General features: G+C 41.7%; 1 protein-coding gene across 2 annotated transcripts in view; it reads left to right on the top strand.

Annotated features, from left to right (window-relative positions):
- RPS6KL1 (ribosomal protein S6 kinase like 1) overlaps window positions 1-22,096 on the top strand; it is a 28,859-nt gene extending 6,763 nt beyond the window's left edge. Inside the window, exons 2-11 of one of the 2 annotated variants that reach the window (XM_042451038.1) lie at window positions 1,524-1,828; window positions 4,424-4,548; window positions 8,717-8,809; window positions 9,908-9,955; window positions 11,127-11,259; window positions 17,401-18,390; window positions 19,105-19,194; window positions 20,508-20,590; window positions 20,900-20,995; window positions 21,107-22,096. In XM_042451038.1, the coding sequence (XP_042306972.1) occupies window positions 1,597-1,828; window positions 4,424-4,548; window positions 8,717-8,809; window positions 9,908-9,955; window positions 11,127-11,259; window positions 17,401-18,390; window positions 19,105-19,194; window positions 20,508-20,590; window positions 20,900-20,995; window positions 21,107-21,220 (2,004 nt within the window). In that variant the 5' untranslated portion in view covers window positions 1,524-1,596 and the 3' untranslated portion in view covers window positions 21,221-22,096. The remainder of the gene's footprint in view (window positions 1-1,523; window positions 1,829-4,423; window positions 4,549-8,716; window positions 8,810-9,907; window positions 9,956-11,126; window positions 11,260-17,400; window positions 18,391-19,104; window positions 19,195-20,507; window positions 20,591-20,899; window positions 20,996-21,106) is intronic. The other variant, XM_042451048.1, reaches the window with a different exon arrangement.
- Window positions 22,097-23,961: the final 1,865 nt, after the last annotated feature.

The following is a 23,961-nucleotide window of genomic DNA, read 5'->3' as shown; positions in this document are numbered from 1 at the left end:
CAGATGGGAGTTGTCCCAAACAGCTAGATGGCACTGGGTTGGGAAGGTTGAATTTGCAAATTTTTGTCTCTGATGTTAGTGGTTTTATAGGGTTGAGGGCAGCTAGAATGATTTAAATCAGGGATGGGCAACATGCAGCCATCCAGATTTTGTTAGCATAGGCAGTGATAAGTAATACAGAGATATGCAGACCAGCAACAGTTGGCAGGCCACACTTTTCCCATCCTTTCTTTAGGTCAGTGATGGTGAACCTATGGCACGTGTGCCAGAGGTGGCACTCAGAGCCCTCTCTGTGGGCACATGTGCCATCGCCCCAGCACAGAGTTTGCCAGAGTTTATTACTAGAAAGCCAGAGGGACATGGCACTTTGCAATAAATAAGTGGGTTTTGGGTTGCAGTTTGGGCACTCGGCCTCTAAAAGGTTCATCATCATTGCTTTAGGTGCTAAAGGGCTTTAGGGCTTCACAAACTTTAAAACATAGTTAAGCCAGCCTAGTTTTGTTTGAGGGCCCTCGTCCTCATTCTGCAGAATATGATACTAGGCCTCTACCCTAATGGGCAGACATGATAGCACTGCTATACTCAATATCACCCTAGAAGAGGTATTATCCATTTCCTTTTATACAGGGGGACTCCTCCTTAGGAGAATGTAAAGGGTGAGGGGAGATCTGTGGCTCTCCAGATGTTGAGCTCCATTTCCCATCAATCCTGGCTAACATGATCAGTGAGCAGGGATGATGGGATTTGCAGCCCAGCAACATTTGCAGGGGACACTGTTTCCCCATCCCTCATTTTAAAAGAATATTGTTTCTTCAGTACTATAGTTTTTGTCATATTGAAATGTGATTCATTTAATGTTTGAACTAACTCTCATGTGATTAAGATATATCCCACTGGTTAATGAGCCTCTTGGACAGACTGTCTTGCCTTCAAGGCCTTTCTGTGGTTTGTTTATTTATTAATTAACATATTTCTGTCTCACCTAAGGTTGCCTAGTGTCCCTTAATTGAAATCCTGAAAACTTGTGCTTCTTTAATATATATATATATATATATATATATATATATATATAATGAACATAAATGAAAAATATAATAAAAATCCTGTATTTTTGAACTAAGCCCTTCATAAAAACAGAAATATGTGCATCATGTAATTTGTGAATGTCAGCAGTTTGTTAATTTTAAAAAGAAACACATGGGTAAGTTAACAGAAATCAATGCTTTCATTTGGTATTTACGTAGCACACAAACTTGTTAAGAGCCACTTCCTGATTATCAGCCTTGCATGTCATGAATTTTGACTGTTCCTTATTGCTGTTTTGAAAACAGTAATAATCCTGCTATTTGCCTTTTCGTCTCTGGTCTGTTTTGAAAACAACAATAATCCCACTCTGTATCACAAACTCTCTTTCCAGGTTCTTTTCATCTTTGTTCTGTAGAATGCTTTGCTCTTTCTCCAGCCTATTGGGCCTACCCTCCTTTGGTCTGTCTTTAATTCTTTATTTGTTTTAAATTCTGCAGGTAATAGGCTGCGAGGGATTTCTTGAGAATGGCCAGGTTTTAACCAGAGAGTCTCTTGAACCCCTGATTGGACATGGATTCAGAGTCCTGTACCCGAGCCTTCTCCCAAGCCCGAGTCTATCTTGAACAGATCCGAAGCCGTGTGGCACCAGGAGGTGATGTTCATGGAATTGGGAAACGTGACTACCTGGTGGATGCTGCTAAGCAGATCCGTCTGGCTTTGGAGCGGGATGTCAGTGAGGACTATGAAGAAGCTTTCAATCACTACAAGAATGGTGTGGATGTGCTGCTCAATGGGATCCAAGGTATGGTAGGAGAGTGGAGGTATGAGATGTGAAACATGCATGGGAATAGTCTTTTAATATAATGTACAGTATGTGGGGGGAGTGTTACCTCCTCTTTAAAAGTGCCTCAAGATCCTTTGTTTTGTCAATATTTGTGGTCCAAGTTAATTTTTAAAATTCATCACAAGTAAGCACACAAGTTAGCTATCTTGCAATGTAAGATCCATCATAATGTTGTGTTTTGGGTTTTGAACTAGGAGTCTGAAAGATTTGGGTTTGAATCACTTCATCAGCTATGGAAACCCACTGAGTGACCTTGGACAAGTCACACAAATCAGTCTCAAAGGCAGTAACAAACCTCCGCTGAATAAATCTTGTCAAGAAAAGCCCGTGATGGAGTGACATAAGACTTGAAGGCACATAACAGTAACAAAGGCTATGTTATTATTTTTTGTGTGTTTTTCGGGCTATGTGGCCATGTTCGAGAAAATTTCTTCCTGACGTTTCGCCAGCATCTGTGGCTGGCATCTTCAGAGAATGCTTGCCTGGAAAAAAAGTGGGTATATATATACTGTGTGAGCCTGGGAATGCAGGAGTGATTTGCATGTGTATTGTTCTGTGCTGATGGCCGGCCTCAAGCTGGGAAGCTAATGCAAAAGAGGATTAATGTCTGCTAATTGGTTATCATTATCAGGGGCTTTCCCAGCAGATAATGATCACCAATTAGCAGACATTAATCCTCTTTGCATTAGCTTCCCAGCTTGAGGCCTGCCCATCAGCACAGAACAATACACATGCAAATCACTCCTGCATTCCCAGGCTCACACATATTATACACCCAACTTTTTCCAGGCAAGCATTCTCTGAAGATTGCCAGCCACAGATGCTGGCGAAACGTCAGGAAGAAAGAAACTTTTCCTAAACATGCCGAAAAACCCACAAAAAACCATGGATGTCAGCCATGAAAGCTTTTGACTTCACAAAAGCTATGTTTCTCTGTCAGAATAGAAGTAAGAGCTCCCCATTAGAAACAACTGAGAAAACGGGTTTCATCATTAATAGAGAGATTATTTATAAAATGCCTGCATATAAAAATTCTAAAGCAGTATAAAATGTTCAAAAGGCATGCAGTTAAAACAGTACATAAAACCTATATACAATCTGAATTCTTCACAAAAGTAAAATACACTGGACTATTTGAGGGTGGACTGAACTACACAGGGAAGGATTGCAAAAACAGTTACACCTTCAAAATGCCAGAACCAGCATAGAGTGAGAGCCAGCATGATGTAGTGGTTTTGAGTGTTGGACTTCAACTCCAGGAAACCTGGACTTGAATCTTTGCTCAGTCCATGAGTGACCATGAGGAAGGCAATGGCAAATGTCCTCCAAATGAATCTTGACAAGGAATCCCAACAATAGGATTGTCATAAGCTAAATAAATAAATAAAATAAATAAATAAGCTGGAGTTGACTTGAAGGCATATAATAACAAAAATAGTCACCCAAAGGCATCCAAGCTCCACACTACCTGTGTGTTTTCATCAGCAGGAATTACAAGATTAGTTTGGAAAACTACAAGGTGAGCCTTCAAGCAACCACTCGTAAGTGAGTTAGCATGTGGTCATCTGTGGAAGGGGAGATGAAGCGTAAAATTTTGCTGAAGCAGAACTATGCCCCATCTCCCCTGAGGCAGAACTCACCTGTCTCTTGGAGGGGCTGTCTTGACATGGCAAGGTAATGGACAGTGCAGTGGAGAAGTCTCTGGCTATACTCCTGTAGTGGAATGTACACATGCATACAAAGGCAGTGACACATGTAACAGTAGATGGCTCATACCAATTTGGACAGTACAGTGCACCTGCGCCACATGCAGGTGCACTTTACGCGACTTCCACCTTATGTGGAAACCGCACTGCAATTAAAGCCGCGAGCATGCGCCCCTTGTTTTTAATGGGGTGAGAGCATATGCGGATTTCCCCTTACGCAGGGGTATCCAGAACGGATCCCCCACGTAAGGGGAGGGCCCGCTGTACATGGGAGATGCCATGTTTGAAGTTTCCCTCATATTTAAAAGAACAAAAGAAAGACAATCTCCCTTTATATTAGAGAACGCAAACAAAGTAACATGCCATGCCCTTTCTTGTTTTCTGTTTTGTTACTTTTCAACATGGAGGGAGATTTTGTTTTTGAACATAACAGGCTTTTGAAAAATGAAATCCTCAACATGCAGTCTGAACTGGTGACAGACGATTCTACTAATTCAGGACTCTGCAACTTCATTCTTGTATCTCATTCTGTTGACTAACTGGACAAAACTGAAATTAGACAACACCAGAAAAATGTGCAAAATAGGAGCAATTGTCTAAAATGTATGCAGAATAAGTTAAATTATGTACAGTAAATGTTAATAATTTGTAGGGGCCAGTTTTATTAATCTTATTGTGGCACAGAATTAGAATTGTCTAGCTTAATTTTAATGTCATTAATTGTGGATAATTCATATTTTTGGCTACAGTACAAGAATGATGTTTGAAAGAGCTAAGGATATGTGATGATTTCATGTATTTAATATGATGATGAAGAATGATTAATGCACATGACTCTCTTATACAGTTGATACTAACAAAGAGCGCCGTGAAGCTGTGAAGAGAAAGATCACCCAGTACTTGAAGCGTGCTGAAGAGATCTTCAACTGTCATCTGCAACGGACTCTGGGAAATGGAAATTCTGATGAAACGGTGAGGAACTGGGGACTTAGCAAAAAGGCTTCCTGGCTAGTACAGGCCTCCAGGTGGAGACCTGATATTGATGCTTTTGGAATGTGGCAAAAGGTGAAAACGTGATACAGTGATACATGCAGGTACAATGGGTAAGATTGCTATTTGCCTGACTCTGCCCAGAACTTGGAAAAGTTACTTTTTGGACTATAACTCCCAGATTCCCTCAGCCACAATGTCCATTTCACATTTTGGAAATTGGACTTCATAAAGTTAGTTGTCCAGGCTCTTACCCTATCCAAATACAGATGTTGTGATATTTAAGGATAAGGATGGACTAGTTTTGACCCATCAGATATTGCAGGATTGTAGTTCCCATAAGACCTATCCAGTGGTGATATCTAGAAGGCCACAAATTGCCCATCTCTAATTTAGGAGGAACAGGGACAGCTAATCGTGTTCCATGCTTGACAGTTATCAGATGTTTTACATAAGCTTTGTATATTTGGCCTCTTTCATCAAATGCATGGAGTGAAGTGTTGCATCCATGCAATTGAGGAAGTAGACCAAGGCTACGAACGTCTGTGACCAAGTCTTTCACACAGTTATCTCAAAGGTGCTAAAAAGATCCCTTTGCATGCTGATGTTCCAGACTAATGGCTCTGAATTCTACCAACAAAGTAGTATGTATCTGTGAGTATTAAGAGTAGTAGAGGAAAGGTGGGGGTTTATAGTGATGTTTTTCATGCTTCCCAAAGTCCTCAACCAACAGCAGAAGCAAGCCAACAATAAATTTGTTTGCCAGTTTCCAGTTCCTTATTTGTACAAAACGTGGAAAGTGAGCTTATTTCAGTACAGTGCATAAACACCTTAGGTAGGGGTGGCCCAAGACATTTTGCTGAGGCAGAGCAGCATAGCATCTTCCCCTCCCACCCATCACATTGAAGTTATTTTGGTCCTTAAGGCAGAACATTTCAGAAACATCTCTCTCCATTGCTTATAGTAAAAATAACAAAGTAAATGACAATTCCCACACCTTTATGGAGTCTTCTTTGGAGGTTTTTAAACAGGCTGGCCATGTATTGTGCTTTGATTGTGTATTCTTGCATGGCAAGAGCCCTGGTGGGCTCAGGCTCGACTCAGGCTTGCATCCTTCTGAGGTCGCTAAAATGAGTACCGAGCTAGTTGGGGACAATTAGCTTACAATTGTAACCCACTTACAGACTGTTTAGGTGGTATGAAGCGGTATATAAATGAAGCTGCTGCTATTGCTATGGCCCTTAAGGTCTCTTCCAGCTCTGATTCTGTGATGCTCAGATCTGTTGCCCGAGGGAGCCACATTGCTTTATAATATAAAGGTAGGGGTCACCATGTATATATCCTCCTTACTCCCCATCCATTTATTACAGTGTTCTAAATTCAGTGGCTACTCACAAAATTAAAGGGAATTTGTTAAATCAAAATTTATGTGTGTTGCATTGATTCTGTAGGTCTTCTGTAATTGGGACTAACCACTGGAATTAGACCTTCAGGTCCCTGTCTGTTTACTGACTGAGTTCTGTTCTGAGGTTTTGCATAAATGGGGAAATGAGAAATGAGAACTGACTTGAATATTGCAAAGGGACGTTCTCTGCTATCTCTATGTTTGCTGAGAAGTGTATTTTAAGCCTTTTCCCAGTTTTGAGTAAAGAGCTGATTAGCTCAGAGCCAGATTATTTTATAGCATAGGGCATTGCTGCAATTTTAACTGGGTTTTTTTTGTGTGTGTGTTGGGGGGGGGGGGGGAATTAGGCTAGCATCCTGTTGAATTCCTAGCTGGCATGGGTGGTAGCATGGTGGCAGGAGTAAAAAGACTGTGGGAATAGCAGCTGAGAAAGAAGGAAGGCAGGTTTCCTATGGTCATCATTGGGAGAAGAAGGCTGCTGGCTGCAAGCTGCTTATTTCTCCGATGTCTGCTGCTGCCTCTCTGTCTTTGCAGCTGTTTCACAATCTGGGTAAAAGTGCACTATATTCATGTAATGGATCATTGCACTGGCATAGTGCGTTGACAGGATTCCAGAATTATTTTTAGGTCAGTTCATCTAGGAGTGGGGAGAAGAGGCAGGGCATGGAGATCAGGAAGATATTTATTGAAGCAGAGAGGGCTGAGCATCCAGAGGCACTTTCACACTGCACAGTTAGAGCATGGTTACAGTTACAGATGCTTCTTTAACTGCCATGTTTCCATCCTGTGGAATACTAGGATTTGCAGTTTAGGGAGGCTAGAGAGCCTTGATGCGTCTCCAAGGATTCCATAGGATAAAGCAATGTCAGTTAAAATGACATGCACACTATAATTGTGTATTGTGATGTACAGGTCTGCTGCACAAGTTTGGAAACTACTTGGGCCAAAAAATAGGTATGTTGCTGCTATGGAAGCTGAGCAGTCTCATCAGTGCACTTTCAGTGTCAAATGAAAGCTCAGAAGCAAGAAGGTTGTTGTCAAACAGGATTTCCATCCTAAGCGGGCAATGGTTGTTTCAGCATAATACATCAATATGAAACAAACAAACCATTGTCTTCCCTGGGTACTGTCTTTTGCTCTGGTTGTTTCCATGTTTGTTCCTTACTTTTATATCCTGCCTTTCCTCCTATGAATTCAAAACAATGAAGTTGGTTTTCTTCCTTCTCACCTTGGTCCAACAATCTGGTAAACCAGGCTGAGAGAGAATGACTGGCCCAAGGTCACATAGGACATCATCATACGAGAGGAATGTCTCTCAATTTCAAAAGAAAAGAAAGTAGGGCCAATTCGGAAATGAACACAAGTATATGGATGGCTGTCACACCATAGAAGAACACAGAGCCCATCCCAAAGCCAAAGTAGTATGAATGCAAAAGAAATTATCATATGAGTACGTACCATAGTGTAGAATTCAAATTAGCATCCCTGCACATGCGCAGTGAAGGCAGAATCGGATTGTGACCTTTTTACACTTCCCACGGGGGGTGTCTCCAGTTCCTGTGGTTTTGCCTTGCTTCACGTTATTTATTCATTCATTACCCTTTATTTCACATTATGTAGGCAATTCACGTTATTTGTGCATTCATTACCCCTTATTTCACGTTATTTAATTCACGTTATTTCTTCATTCATTACCCCTTCTTTCACATTATTTAGGCAATTCACCAATTCAAAACCGGTCCAAAGCAACCTTGTACTTGATTTGAGCATTGGACTATGACTCTAGAAGGCAGGGATCGAATGCCACTGGGTGACCTGGTGCAAGTCACACTCTCTCAGCCTCCTCAGAGGGAGATAAGGCGGGCGGGAGGGAAAAATTGCAGCCAGAAAAGGAGCTTGTGAATTGTAGTCTGATTCAAAGGCAATCCAAGGGCGACCGAGACATGCGCTCAATACCTGCCAAATTCGAATTGAACACAACTTCTTCTCAGATTCAAGACAGCAGAAGCCGCCTTCAGAACTTCCCTTCCAACACAAGAAGGGCATGACAAAATTTGGGGAAATGAGGATATTGGATAGGCTACTTGCACGTATGCTCATGTGACCGCCATACTTTTTCTGTGAGCAGGCTGAATAACTGCATATGGGGGACGTGTGCTGAAGGCCAGGATGGATTCCTAAACTTGATTTCCCAGATATTGTTGGACCTCATCTCCCAAAAGTCCTACCCAGTATGGGCAATATTCGTGGGTTCTGGGAGTTGCAGTCCAACAGTACAGTATTTCAGATTTCAAGTTTGGGCACCTTACAGTAGTTAACATCCACACTGGAGTTTCACACTCATGGTTATGAGTAATCTGTAAACGGGACCGAATTGCAAGTGCTGAAACTTTTCACAAAGTCTGTAAACTGCAAACGTTAATGAGTGTGTGGATTGGGAGAGCCAGCAAGGTGTAGTGGGCTAAGTGCTGGAATATGACTCTGGAGACCAGGATTCGAATCCCTGCTCAGCTATGGAAACCCACTTGGTGATTTTGGGCAAGTCACACATTCTCAGCCTCTCTTCTGAACAAATCTCACCAAGAAAACTCTGTAATAAGTTTCCTTAGGGAAATGACTTGAAGGCACATAACAACAAAGGTCCATTGGCTTCTTGAATGTTGTCATTGTCTCTCTCACTCTATGGCACATCATTTTCTGTAGTTTCTCAAATAAGGATGTTTCTCAATTCTTATTGATTGACAGGGTTACAGCAGCCTTCGCTTCCGTCCGATCAGGACACTTAGCACACCTATTGAGAACCTAAGACGCTGTAAAGTTGTCGGAATAATTGATAAGGTAACTTAATTGTTTGCACCTGAGATATCTTGTTTAAAGCAACAGAAAGAATGTAGCAAGCGCAATGATGAATTGTGGTGAATCTCAAAAATTATACTATTTATATTGGCATATGCTTTCTAGGCTACAGCCTCGCCATAACTTAATGATTCTGTTGAAATGTTAGGCCTAAACTATACTTTGAATATGGAACATTCAGCTGCATCTGTGCTTTTTAGTTATTCTCAGGAACCCAATCCTGATCAAGAACCTAATCTGGTAAGGGTAAGAGGCTTTGTACCCTGTGCCTCCTGCAGGAGTTCCACTCTGGCTTCCTCAGTTCACTCCTCACACCTGCAATTTGCACTGTAAAAAACTCCCAGTGACATGAATAGTGGCTTACTTTCATATGTAAACATGTAAATTGCAGGTGTGGAAATAGTAAGGCTACAATGGTAGTTCCAAAGTTAAATCCACCATAGTACCCATTTTAGGATCCTGATCTCAACTTGGTGAATAAAATGTGTTTACCTGTTTCCTAAAAATTATAACCAGGCATGCAGATGTACAGTAAATATTCCAGTCAGGGTGCTACCACCCAAAAGGCCTGCTCACGTGTCCTTACATTTCTAATGTCACGTGTTAGGGTCATGTTAAACTAGAAATTTCCTTAACTAGTTTATTAGGTAGCTTTGCATGCATGCAGATATGGATCTTGTTTTTCCAGGAATAATCACAGGCATACAAGGTTGGTTGTGTTAATTCTAATGGGGAATGCAAGACATGTGCAGACCCACATTGTGGTCAGAATGAAAATCCAGTTTATGCTAGGCAGCAGAACATTTCTTCTTGATGCCAGGAGGAGGTATTTTGTTTATTTTAAAAGCTTCGAGACATGATGTGGGGGAGAGGGAAATAATTTTGCAGGAATAGGGCCTTCAACAAGATTATATCAGGGTTCCGGCATGTTGGGAGCAGACAATCTTTTATATGAAGGTTTTTTTTGTTTTGTTTTGTTTTTTTTGGTATGGCAATTTCCACATTCTCCCAGCTTTCTGGGAGCAGTTGTCCCAAAAGATAAAATTTTCCTACTGTGCTGATCTTTTGCATTCCTTGTAGGTACAAATTGTGCAGGATCCAGCCACAGGAGGAACCTTTATATTGAAGGTATGTGCCTTCCTCTGTCTTCCTTCCCATTGGTAATGTGAGTTACAGTGCTAGCACAGAATCAAATGCTGGATTAAAAGCTTACATCAAATGTGTATGAGAAGCTCATATTCTGCTGCATATGAACTCCAGCAGGTGGCAATGAGAGCCATACAGTGCCATTCATAGCCTCTTTTGCCATACTTTACCTAATCCTCTTTTAAAGCCATCCAAGCTGATGTGCCATTTGTACATCTTGTGATAAAAAATTCCATGGAAGCCATTGGGATCCAACAAAGATTGCTCACTGTTGGAAAGATCCTCTTCACCAATCCCCCCATCCCCCAAAGCCACCGGTGTTAATCTCTCATACTGTTCTGGAAGATTTCCAACCCATTGGATAAGCTTTTTAGAAACCCAGGGAGGCTATGGAAAGGAGGAGGAACCATACTTTTCTTTTAGCATAAGACTTGTGCTAAGCACTATTTGTAGCCAGCCTGCTGACTGTGGAAAGGTCCTTCAAGAGATTTCTTAATATCTTACTGCCCAGAGAACTGATTGGAAAGATTATGGGGGCATTGTATGTTCTGTGTGCAATAGGTGCTTGCTGCTTTTGGGTAAAGATATGCAGAGTGCACTTCTTTATATAGAATAGGAATGGGGAAAGTACACCTTCCCGACACTTCACACCCCTCCCCATATTTAAAAAACAAGTGCGCATTATTTTACTCCCAAATGGTAAAAAAAGAAAAAGAAAAGAAAAAGCAACCAGCCTCATATGGATTGGGTTGCCTTTTCCTTTCCCACCCATTATGGGAAAAAACCCTGAAAATGAAACATGTGACTTCCAGGCTGGTGGAAATGCACCACTGTGGCCTGCAGGTGTGGAAACAGGATCAAAATTGGTTCCTATTCTCTGCACAGTTACCCATGGCTGACACTGAAGTGTGGATGGGCAGGCAAAGATCAAGGAGGAGGAGCTGCACAAGCAAGAGAGGGAGGTTGAGGAAGCAGGAGGGGGGGAGTTGAGGCAGTGGGGTGAGTGGGTGGGTGAGTGGTCCCTGCAGTTATGAGAGGGTCACATCAGTCTGGTTAATGGTAGTCTAGCTGTTGCCCCACTGGACCAATCCACAAGTTTTTTTCTGGCCCAGGTATGTCCAGACAGCCAATCAATAACTGTGGTTGCTTTCAGAGCCTCCCCAAGTCCCACATTGAGACCCGTAGAAGACAGACAATCATTCCACATGGAGTCCCCTTCATGGTTGAATTGGTGTGCTACTCTGTAAGTGAGGACTCCATCTTCCTTCGCTTGGAGCATGTAAAAGGTGAGTGGTGCCACCATAGAGGCTCTCCACTATGTAAAGCTAGTGAGGTTCAGAGCTACCTAGTATTGTTTTGTTCTTCTTTGTGGTCTCTGTGCCTCACATAATTGGGTACTGCACCTGCGTAGAGACTCCATTCGGAAGCTGAAAAGCTGAGCAGATTGGCGGGAGTCCTGCCCACTCCCATGTACATTGGATTTGGAAAGACTGTGGAAAACACAGTATGGCACCACTGTTGGATTAAGACTGATTACAGGAGTGTGCAAGGGAAAAGAAAGGAAGATGTAAACACATGCACATGTCTGTGATGCAAGTAACATGCTACGATTTTAAGGGGAGTCTCCAGAGGCAAATGCTTCAAATTAAGATGAAAGAATCAACTTATCCAGCAATTCTTGGAGGTAGGAAAAAATCATGGCAGAGAAGTTGGTGCTTGCTAAGCTTTGCTATCTCACAATAACCAGAGCAGGGGGTAGGGATCCAGAAAAAATAATTCAGTTTTCCATTTAACATTTTTCCTTCCTTTGACATCACTAACGGGAGAGAGAATCACTGTAACACCTTCATGGCTGGCATAGTTTTTCCTCCTTTGTCTGGGTCAGAGGGGATGGGATTCTGTAGTTCAAGGCCTTCATTGACTACCCACTCCCTCACCCCCCCAAAAAAATCTTCCTTTCCCTCCTTTTGTTATTGTCATTATGTGCCTTCAAACTGACTTTCACTTATGGAGACCCCATCACAGGATTGTCGCTGCAAGATTTATTCAGAGGAGGGTTGTTGTCGCCTTCCTTTTAGGCTGAGAAAAAGTGGATCTCTACAGCTGAGTGGGGATTCAAGTCCTGGTCTGAACCCACTGCCACTTACAGATGGGGAAAACCTGATGGGAATAGAAAAAAGGGTGAAAAAAGTGTGCAAGCAATTCCTTCTGCCAACAGTGTACTGGCAGCAGAACTGTGTAAAATTATAACTTTTAAATCAAAACCTTAGTGGCCAGGCTAGCCAGGGGATTCTGGGAGTTGTCTAAAAAAACAACCCTCACTTCTCCCAGTTCTGATTTGGGCTCCTAGAAGCTCCTTCCCATATTAGAAGTAAACCCATCAGAAAACAGCAACTTAAGAGCATTGCCACCTACAAGGATAACTGATTTATAAACTAATGAAAAATCTTTTCTCTCAGACTACTGTAGATCATTATTTGTATTTTTGTTCCTAAATCAGTCAGTTTCTTCTTGACTTGAAGGCATTAGTCAGGTGATTATCTTGCCAGACAATTTTTAATAGGCCTGGGAAGCCTGTGACTGATCTCCAGTTCCCTTCAGTTCTAGTCAGCCAAGGATACATCCACACTGCAGAAATAAAGCAGTTTGAGACTACTTTAACTTCCATAGCTCAGTGCTGTAGAATTCTGAGATTTGTAGTTTTGTGAGATATTTAGCTTTCTCTGTCAGAGAGCTCTGGTGCCATACCAAAGTACAAACCCCAGAATTTAATAGTATTGAGCAATGGAAGTTAAAGTGGTCTCTTCTTATTTTATTTTTATTATTTGATGTATAAAAAACATACAGACATACTCACATACATATAAACAATAAACATAAAATTTCTACTCTACAAAATAATCTTAATTTACAAAAATCTTTTCAAATAAAACATAAGACATTGCATAGCTTCCTGTCCCCTGTCTTGAATATTCTCCTTTCCCCCTCTTTAATCAAGACCTTCCATTATTGTTTTCTACAAAATTATTATTATGATTTCATCCCATTCAGTTATATAATTTCTTATTTATATCAATGCCTAATGTACAGCCCAATGATCTTCTCTTTTTTCATTTTTCATTTTATTGTATAATAAATTATTTATTTTTTCCGTATTTCTCATATAAATTCATTTCATTGTGCACACTCTGTTTGTTTCATTAAATAACCAAACATTCAAATAATCCTTTATCTCCATGCATAACTTAACCCCAGTTTAATATTCTTAATTATCAAAAACGGGTTTTCCTGTCACACCATTTCTTTGTTAAGGTATTTTTCATTGGGGCCCATTCTTTTATAAATTTATCATTGCTACTACATCTTATCAAAAATGTCAATTTATCCGATATCATCACATCTCATAATTTGATTCTCCAGTCCTTTATTGTAGGTTTTTCTTTGCTTTCCCACTTTTTTGCAAAGGTCATTCTGGCTGCTACCGTCATATAAAATATTATTTTGCCATATTTTTTCTCTATATCAGTGTCTTCTATCATATTCAAGAAGTAAAAGGTTGGTTCCATTTTGATCCAAATATCTAAGATGTTTTCCAGTTCCGCATTCGTTTGTCTCCAGAATGCTTGTGCTCTTGCACATTCCCACCACATATGGAAGAAGGTCCCGATCTTTACTGGGCAGTGCCAACATTCTTTCATTATTGTTTTTGAATTTTTGATAGTCTTTCTGGGGACAAATACCATCTATATTGTAGTTTATAATGGTTTTCTTTAATTTCGTAGCTTAGTGTATACTTTATTCTCTTATTCCAATTTCCCCCCAGCTTTCTAACGTTATTGGTCTTTTTATATCTTGTGCCCACTTAATCATAAATTGTTTTATTGTTTCTTCTTCCATCATTAATAATAATAATAATAAAATTTATTTATATACCGCCCTTCTTAGAATCAGGGCGGTGTACAACAAAAGGCATACAACAATATAATAATACAAACATAATTTAAAAACAGTACAGTACAATAAAAACAATAAAATTCGTGCCAGCTTGACAATGCTGATGGACGGGGGGGGGGAGAGCATTCTGGGGCGAAATAGTCAGGGCTGCCATATTCTTCACTAATTGCAGCTTCCGGGTATGGTACAAGGGTTGCCCCATGTAGAGCGCATTGCAGAAATCCAAGTGAGAGGTTACCAGAGCATGTACAATAGTTTCAAGGTCCCTCTGGCGTATTCGCCGAAGCTGATAACAGGTGCTCCTGACTGTCGCATCCACCTGAGATGTAAGGTGGAGCGACGAGTCAATGAGCACCCCCAGACTGCGTACAGAGTCCTTCACGGGAAGCATGATCCCGTTCAGGACAGGTGGAGCCACAGCCATCCCTGGACCGGGGGAACCTATCATGAGTACTTCCATTTTCTCTGGATTCAGGCTGAGTCTGTTTTCCCTCATCCAGCTCATTACCGACTCCAGACAGGCCACGAGAGGAGAGATGCCATCCCCGGTCACTCCATCAGTCGGAGACATAGAGAAGACTATTTGGGTGTCATCAGCGTACTGATAACCCCGCGCCCCCTCCGGATGATCTCTCCCAGCGATTTCATGTAAATGTTAAAAGCATGGAGACAGAATGGCTCCTGAGGGACCCCAGATGTTAGGGCCTCCTTCGGAGCACACGTCCCCAGCTGCACCATCTAACCTCCCAGAGGGTAGGATCGGAACCACTGGGCGCAGTGCCCCCGATACCCACCTGCCAGGCGCTCCAGAAGGATACCATGGTCTATGGTATCGAAAGCCGCTGAATGTCTAAGAGCACTAACAGGACATTACCCCTGTCCATCCCAGACGGAGATCGATCCAGGCGACCATGGCAGTCCAACTCCGTACCGCCCGAAAGCCAGTTTGAAATGGGTCTAGATAATCCGTTTCATCCAAGATCGATTGAAGCTGGATTGCATTTAATAATAACTTGTATATTTTGGCAATTGAGTGATCTATGTCCTGTGTCATTATTTTGTTAAATTCCGTTTCTTCCTTATCAATTTGTTGTAATTTCGTATCCATTTTGAATCATAGATCTGCCTATATAAGTACCAGTTACATTTATAACCGTTTTCGATAAATTCTTCCATTGTCTTTATTCTTAGTTCCTTTTGCCAGTACATTTGAGCCTCGCCTTATGCGGGGGATCCGTTCCGGACCCCCCCCCCCCCCTAAGGCAAATTTCGCCTATGCTTCAGCCCCGTTCAGATGAATGGGGCTCGTGCGTGTGGCAGTGCAGCAGCTCAGAGGCACACACACACCCCATTCATTCAGATGGGTTGTGCCGCCCCACGCGCTCCCCGCAGCTTGAGCACGTATGCTCAAAGCTGTGTATAATGCGGGCGCACTGTATTAACAATTCCTGGTATGTTATCCATTTTTTTCTCTTCTGAAAAAAGCTTCATTTGTTGACGTCCATTTTGAAATTTATTGCACAAAGAATGGTTTGTATTTTTGCCCAATTTTTAAGAGGGACTTCCTTATATAATGATTTTGGAATTCCTTATTTAGTTTTACTTTATCATATATTGAATATGCGTGCCAACCAAAGACATTATCAAATCCTTCCAATTGCAGTAATTTATCATTTTTGATTTGAACCCATTCTTTAATTCCTTTTAAGCAACATGCATGATAATATAATTTGAAATTTGGTATAGCCAATCCACCTTTTTCTTTTTTATCTTGCAAGATTTTCAACTTAACTCTCGGTTTTTTATTGTTCCAAATAAATTGACTAATTTATTTTTCCCATTCTTTGAAAGGTTTGTCATTTGTTATAATTGGTAGCATTTGAAAGAGAAACATTAATTTGAGTGTTACATTCATTTTAATTGTTGATATTGTGCCCAGCCAAGAGAGATTCATATTACTGTATTCCATTTCTTTAAGTCTTTTATCTCATGCCAAGTTGATTCATAGTTGTTTTTGTGCCCTACCAAAGTACAAATCCCAGAATTCCATAGTACTGAGCAATGGAAGTTAACGTGGCCTCAAACTGCTTTATTTCTGCAGTATGGCAGCAGCCACTATTAGTGGTAAGGCATGATGGGAGTAGTCATTCAGCATTATCAGTGGGCTGAAGATTCACCTACCATCCCTCCTTTTGATGCTTCCTGTCTGGAGAACTGCTTCAGTTGTAGTTGCCTTGTGGGATCACAATTAGTTTAGAGTTTGGAGCTCTCCCCAGTGGCTGTGGATGATGTGACATGCAATAGGATGGGATTAAGCTGGGGAAGACTGGTTTTTGTAATACTTCTTACTAGGCTAACTGCACTGATACAATAGTTTACACTTACTTTTTGTTATGAAAGATGCATGCATTTACTAATTCTGCTATGGATATGGGGTTAATTTTGCTTTGTATTTTGTTGGGCATTTTGAAAGCATATCTGCCTTTTCAATTCTTTCAATTTAACAGAAAAGCAAATCAAATGACTCATAGGATCAGAAGAGACCCTAAAGGCATCTAGCCCCATCCCCTTGCCATGCAATATAGTCAGTCCTCTGTATCCACAGTTTCTTTATCTATGGATTCAACCAACCAAAAAAATTCCAAAAAAGCAACCTTGATTCTGCCATTTTATCTGATTTTACTGCACTTTTGTACAGTTGGCCCTTTGTATCCATGGGGGATCCATTCCAGACCCCTAACTCACCCGCAGATAAAAAAAATACTTGTGATCTCAAGTGCCATTGTCTCCAATGGTGGCGTGATGTGTGCGTGGCCTCTAGCACAACCATGTGCATGCATCTCCATTGAAAACAATGGGGCTTGCTGTCAGTGGATGCTCAAATCCACAGATGGCAAGCCCACAGAAAGTGAGAGCCCACTGTAATGGGACTTGAGCATCCATTGATTTTGATATCCATGGAGGGTCCTGGATGCCAAGTAGCCACTGTATATGCAGCTAAATCCCTCCAACTCTGCTGGTTTAAAGATTTCAAAAGAAGGAGATACCATCATCCTCCAAGGCAGTCCATGCCACTGTCAAAGATCCCTTACTGTCAGGAAGTACTTCCTAATGTTTTGGTGGAATCCCCTTTCTTTCAATTTAAATCCATTGGTTCATGCCTTGGTCTGTGTTGTAGCCAAAGACAAGCAAAAACAAGCTTGCTTCATTTTCTACACAACATCCCTTTGGATATTTAACAATTACTATCATGTTACCTCTCATCTTTTCTTCTCCAAACCAAACATGTTCAATTTTCATTCTTTTTGTTGTTTTTCCCGGTTTCATTACCACAGTCTGCCGTTGCCCTGTGAAGAAACTGTAGTAACAATGATGGCTGGGGAAGAGACATAGCTGTCAAGAAAGTAGAGGACCTGCATTTGAAATATTCCAGATAGCCATTCTTCTTTTCCCTCCATCTTTATGTCCTGCAGGAGGAACCCTCTGGTCCCATCTTCGTTCGCATCCTCGTTTCCAGCACCTTGATTCCAGTACCTCTGACTGCTCCTGTCCATTGAGGAGTCCAACACTCAGCTTGGCTGCAGAGCACACCAAAGAGGAACAGCTCATAGGAAATTCTCAAGAAGCTTCTTCTAGATCCCAGCAGAGCTGCAGTGTCCACCCTGGGAACAATGGTGGCCAGATTCCTACTTGTTCAAATCACTGCCTATTGAAAAGTGCTGACCAGTCATCATCTCAGAAGAAGTCACCGAACCACACCCATGCAAGAGCAGCAGTTGAATACAAGGGGCATACTGGATCTCCTGCTGGGCCACGGGAAATTCATGGGAGGAAGGAATTAAGCACAGCGTACCCTTTGACTGCTGCTAGAGAATCTAATTTCAAAATAGCACCTTGGGAACGTAGTCACTCAGCCAACCAGAACCTAACATTCCAGTCAAATGAATCCCTTATCACAGTTGGTGGTATCAGCAGCATAGCCAGTCCTCATCAGGAAACAGTACCTGCAGTACCAGCAGGTGAGAGATTTAGCCAGCCTATCTGGAAAGCAGCAAGAGGGTGCAGTACGCCAAAGACAGAAACTCGGTGTCGCAGACTCTGTAAGCTTGGGCATCACCTAGCATCTCTTCCACAGCAAAATCACATGTGTCCTGGAACTCCTCTGCAAAACCACTGCAGTCAGGAGAGTCAGTGGGAGATATCACACAAGAGAGAAGAAGGGCACATTCAACAGGAAAAGACTGTTCCTGATAGCAAACTGCACAAAAGTCAAATGCCATCAGAGCAATACAGGCCAACAGAACATCAGACTTTCCAAAAGCATGGTCTGATAGCCTGGGATGTTAATGAGAATCAGGTACAAATTTGGGCAGCAGAACTCATTTTGGCTCTGGAGGGTCTCCATCAACAAGGAGTCCTATGCCAGGACCTTAATCCACGAAACCTGCTGCTAGATGATGCTGGTAAGAGTCTCTTGATAAATGGGTTGAGGACAGCTTAAGTCCACCATTTAGGAGAGTTATAGAATTAAGTTTGTTTTTGAGCTTCATTACACAAAAGAAACAAAAATGTCTCAAATTTTAATTTGGTCAAATTAATAGTCTTTTAATAGTGCTAAAGTCAGTTGGAACATGTCTCTCACATTTCCCTGGGGCCCTTTCACACTATATAATTGCAGCAGTATAATTCTACTGTAACTGCTGTGGCACCAGCCAATAGGATCCTGGGATTTTCAGTTTGGTGAGACACCAGAACTCTGGCTGAGCAGCCCCAATACCCCTCTGTAAACTGCCAATCCCAGGATTCCATAGGCTGTTGCTGTACTAGTTCAAGTGAAACCATAGTGCTGTAATTGTAATGTTAAAGGGCCAGTGGTTTTCACAAGGCCTATGGCCTATTCCTTCCTCTATCATAATTTAACAGAACAGGCACCAAACGTAGATTGGGGAAAGTTTGAGATTTTCTGAATTTTATAGCACTGTATTTGGGGAGATACTTCTGTAACCGTCAGATTCATCCTGTTTGATAGCATTTTCTTTCTGCGGCAATAGCACTGTTTGTAGCACATGAATTGAAAGCCACTAGGGAGATAAAAGGCAGCTGAAATGTGACTAGTGCCTCTATTATTGCTGTACATAGCTTTGCATAACCTCTTTTGGTGTTCTGGGGGTTTATAGGTCACATCCGTCTTACATACTTTGGCCAGTGGAGCGAGGTAGAGCCACAGTATTGCAGTCAGGCACTAGAAGATTTTTACTGTGCACCTGGTAAGTGAGAGATCATCTGTTCTTCCATGGCTTATCTGCGATTAGCAACTGCGGTTAGCAACAATGGGAGCACTCATCCTCCCCCACTGCTGCTCTGAGAATCCTCACCCCCACCTTGAGAGGAAAACGTTAATGAGAATAAGGTATAACTGGCCAGAACTGATTTTGGCTCTGGAGGATCCCCATCAACATTCAAAGTGCTGACCATGGCCTGTAAAGTCCTTTACATCTTAGGTCCAGACTATCTGAAAGACTGTGCCTTCTCATATTAACCTGTAAGAATTCTGAGATCTTCAGAGGAAGGCTTTCTCTTGGTCCCACCACCATCACAGGCTCACTTGGTGTAGACATAAAAGACAGCTTTCTCGGTTACTGCTTCCACTGTCTGAAACTCCCTTCCAGGGTTTGCCTTTCGCCAGCAGGCAAAAAGATTTTGTTCAAGCTGGCTTTTAATATGTAATTATTGTCGCGAGACTTTTAAATGGTGTGTGTGTGTGTGTGTGTGTGTGTGCGCTCTAGTTATGCCTGTTAACTTTTGTAATTTTAATGAGATGATTTTGTTTTTACATTTTTATTAAGTTTTTAACCAATTTTATCTGTGTGCTGCCTTGGATTCCACTCTGAGCAAAAGGTGGCATATAAATAAAATACAGAGGAGCCTTATCTTATGCGGGGGATCTGTTCCGGGACACACACACCCTCCCCGTGTAAGCCAAAAGGTGCATATGCCCAAGCTCCATTCAGTATAATGCAGCTCGGGTGCAGCGGCACATTCACTGTATTGCCGTGTGGCTTCAGTGTAAGCTGAAAGCAGCATATGGTGTGGGCACATTGTAAAATGACTCTCTTGCTATGAATGCATTCTTTGCCTAGGCTGTTAGGTAAAGGTAAGTCCCTTGACATGAATGTCCAGTCATAACTGACTGTAGGGGGTGGTGCTCATCTCTGTTTCTAAGCCAAACAACCAGCATTGTCTGAGGACTGCTCTGGTGGTCATATGGCCAGCATGACTGCACCAAACGCTTTTACCTTCCCACTGAGATGTGATACCTATCTACTTGCATTTGCATGCTTTCAAACTGCTAGGTTGGGAGAAACTGGGACTAGTGACAGGAGCTCACCCCATCATGTAGCATCTGGACCTTGAACTGCCAACCTGCCAATCTTGAAAACAAGAGTCAGTGTCTTAACCATTTGAACCATTGCATCAGCTGTAACCTGCTATTAATTACAGCAGTACAATTGGATTAGGCTCCTGGTGTAATGGTTTTTTTTAACAACTGCTTTGTAGCACTTGTTCCTTTTCTCCACAGAAGTGGGTGGAATATCAGAGCTGACAGAAGCCTGCGATTGGTGGAGTTTTGGAGCACTTCTCTATGAGTTACTGAGTGGAATGGTGAGTAGTGTGAAGCTTGTGTTACATCTTGAAGAACAATCTAGTACAAGGAAACCAGAAAAGGTACAAAATCTCCTTCATGTATGAAGTATTATATACGTGCTGCTAACTAGGTGACAACTACCTGCACTATTTTGTTGTTCAGTATTCTGATAAAATATGTATTGGCCAAGCCCATTTTGTACACTAGTAGAGATGTAGCTAGCATTGCAAACTTGAGTTGCTCTCGGTCTACTATACTCGGCATGAGCAATTTCTTTGCCACAGAGCAAACTTTCCCCCCTAAATGGCCCATTTTCTCTCTTACAGTCTTTATCCCAGTATCATCCCTCAGGAATTCATCCTCACACCCAGCTCTGTCTTCCAGAAAAACTTAGCAAGTCTGCTTCCTCGCTGCTCTCAGAGGTGAGGCTGCTGCCCTGCTGGCAGAAGGGTACCAAAGAGGCAGTAAGAAACACAGGCTACTTGCTGTGTATTAGAAGCCTGAATGACTCTCCATTTGACTTTTCTTTGCAGCTGCTTAAGTATGATCCCAAGCAACGTTTGGGCTCTGGAGAAGATGGAGTGAGCAGGATCAAGTCACATTCATTCTTCAGCACCATCCAGTGGAACAAGCTTGTTGCATACTAAGAAATGAATAAAGGACATTTGAGGGATGTGGATGTGTGAGAAAAATTAAGCTGAAAAATACAATACCTCACAGTTTTGTATGTTGGGCTACATCCCACACCTGTGATGACCCCATAGCCTTCCAGAAGCACCTCTCCCTGTAAAAAGTGTCCTGGGCTTTATGAACCTGGGCAGTACTAGCAGTGCTGTTGTTCAAGGAAATCCAAAGCTGGATCAGGGTTTATTTTCAGCCTTCTGCTGTTTCTATTTTACTGCCTTCCTGTATGTCACTATCAGCTACAGGGGTTGTTAGGCTTAATAAGAATATTTATGCCCCTGCAGATACCTTTATCTTAGTCCTAGTAGAGGTTGTGTGAAGCATGGTATGTGCAACACCAAATATTAGATTCCACCTCCTCCTACCACAGTCTGGTGCTCCTTGAGGAAAGTTGGATGTTGCCCTTCCTTACCAGATTCTCCCTCACACACACAACCCCAAAAGATAGCTCTCCCACCATGCCAGGTTCTATTTGCTTGTCTTTCATTCCTTAACCCTTTCAAATGATTCCTCTAGTCTTTTCTTGCCCTGTAGGTGTATCTGCCATTCCACTTCTTACCTGTACTTCTGCATTATTTTTAATCTCAAAGCATCTTGCTGCTATTCCAGCTTGACCCATCCCAGTTTACTGGTGCATTTCCGCTAAACGACCACTAGGTACCATTTTTTGGTAGCTACACATTTCACAGCTTGCATGCATGCCTTCTGAAGCTGGCTTCTGCTCCAGAAAGTTGACTATTACAGGGAAAGTGAACCAAAGCACTTATGATCCCTTTCTGTGGTTCTTCCATTTTCTTGCCTTTGAATGTATTGAAATCAATTAAAGACTCACAGCACAACCAAACACTTGTGTGACTCTTTGAAGACATTGCTGACTGTCACAGCCATATAAGGATCCCATGTATAGACCTTGACTGCATTCCAGCAGTGGAACAACAGTCTTACTACAAGCATTTACTACCCTTCCTTTCTCTAATTTGATATCTTTTACAGACTGCGAGTATATTCTGAACAGCAATATACCATGTCCTGTCTCAGTTAAATATTTCCATGTTGTATGTTGCTCAAAGAGACTAGTTTCAATTCTTTGCTATGTTGGTTGAATTTTGATGCTGTTGCAAGACCTATTTTCAGTTTAACCCAGCTCCTAAGCTACATGAAAAAACAATTTAATTTTTTAAAAACAGCAACAGTTTTCCTCTTTAGCGATATCAGAACTGCAAAGAAACTGCTAGTGTATACATATACCTCTCTTGCAAGAAAAATACAACTAACCTACAAGAGGCAGGAGGAGTCAGCAGAGATAACTCAAAAACATGCAACTTCTGCCTTGGAAGCTGTTACATGGGGATGTAACCTAATAATTGCTGATTGATCCTCTGCATGCTCCAGAAAACAGAACTCATACAAATTATTTAAGAACTATGGTTGTTAAACTGGGATGGGAAATATATGGCCCCCATATTTGGTATACTGTAATTCCCATGATCCTTCTGCACCAACTATGCTGTCTAAAGCTATTGGAGTTGCAGTCCAACACCAGCACGTGATGATGTATGGTTTTCTACCAAGGTAAAAACTTGAGATTAATGCCTGCTACAGACAGTAAACATGAAAACTGGTGAAGCCATTGGCCAATTCCCAGTTTCATGCAGAGGCGATAACTATAAGATCATCACTAACAGAAGAGAAAATAATAACTTTTGCAAGGAATGAGGGTGTATAAAAATTAATAATCAGAAATGGCAGACCAGGATCAGGAACAGTCCCCCAGCTGTTGAACAATAAAAAAAATTAGTTTTATCACCCACTGTCAGTCAGCCTCTGACAATGATAAGGAATGGTGGAAACAGGAATTTAACATCACCTAGAGAGCCACACATTCCTTGCCTTGTATAATATCATTTATACACGCCAACTCCATTGTATCATTTCAGGCCGTAATTCAAGATTAATATTAATTTTATTTATTTATTTAATATTTAGATTGTACAAGAACCAAGGCTTTCTGGCTTGTTTTTGCAACATGAGGCTTTATAGAGGATGCCTTTTTAGAATTGCCTCCCAGGTCCTCTTGGAAATGACAGCAGATGGCAAGATAGCACACCCACCAAGTGGCAGTTGCCTCATTTCTGTACTATGTATTACCCTTATTACTATGTTGCATAGGCATCTGAAAGATAGTCTGGCTCCAACATAATGGCCTGGACACCACCTAAAAAGTGGAGGGGATAGAAAAGCTCTTCTACATTAGTGCTCCCCACCTCCATAAATATAGGTACTTCTTTGCAAGAGAAACCCCTTAGGCTAGTGGAGAGCTGCAAATTTGGGGAAAAGATGCTCAGAAGGGCCAATACTGTGTGTCATCCACTTTCATACCATGCGATCGTACCAACACAATGATTTTTCTATGTAACAGTAAAAACACAGGGTGTAAAATAAAAGCAAAATCTCTCTAAACAAAAAACAATGGCTGAGATCCTGCATTGTCAGATATGGCTGTGACAATGGAGCACTGTTATGGGAACAACTTCTACTGATGTTTCACCCAAAGACTACATCTTGAACCAGGTAGCGCCTCAAACAAAAAGTTTTTGATGCTCTGCTGATGAAGGGAATGACAACTGCAGTGCACACCCAGGCAGAGGGTGAGTCAGGCAGCTGGACAAACTGATGCAACTGCTTCTCTCAACACACCTGTGAC

This window comes from Sceloporus undulatus, chromosome 1 (genome assembly GCF_019175285.1).
Source record: "Sceloporus undulatus isolate JIND9_A2432 ecotype Alabama chromosome 1, SceUnd_v1.1, whole genome shotgun sequence".
Taxonomy (NCBI): Eukaryota; Metazoa; Chordata; class Lepidosauria; order Squamata; family Phrynosomatidae; genus Sceloporus; species Sceloporus undulatus.
The sequence above is the reverse complement of the archived record's forward strand: the minus strand, read 5'-3'. Positions and strand labels throughout refer to the sequence as shown.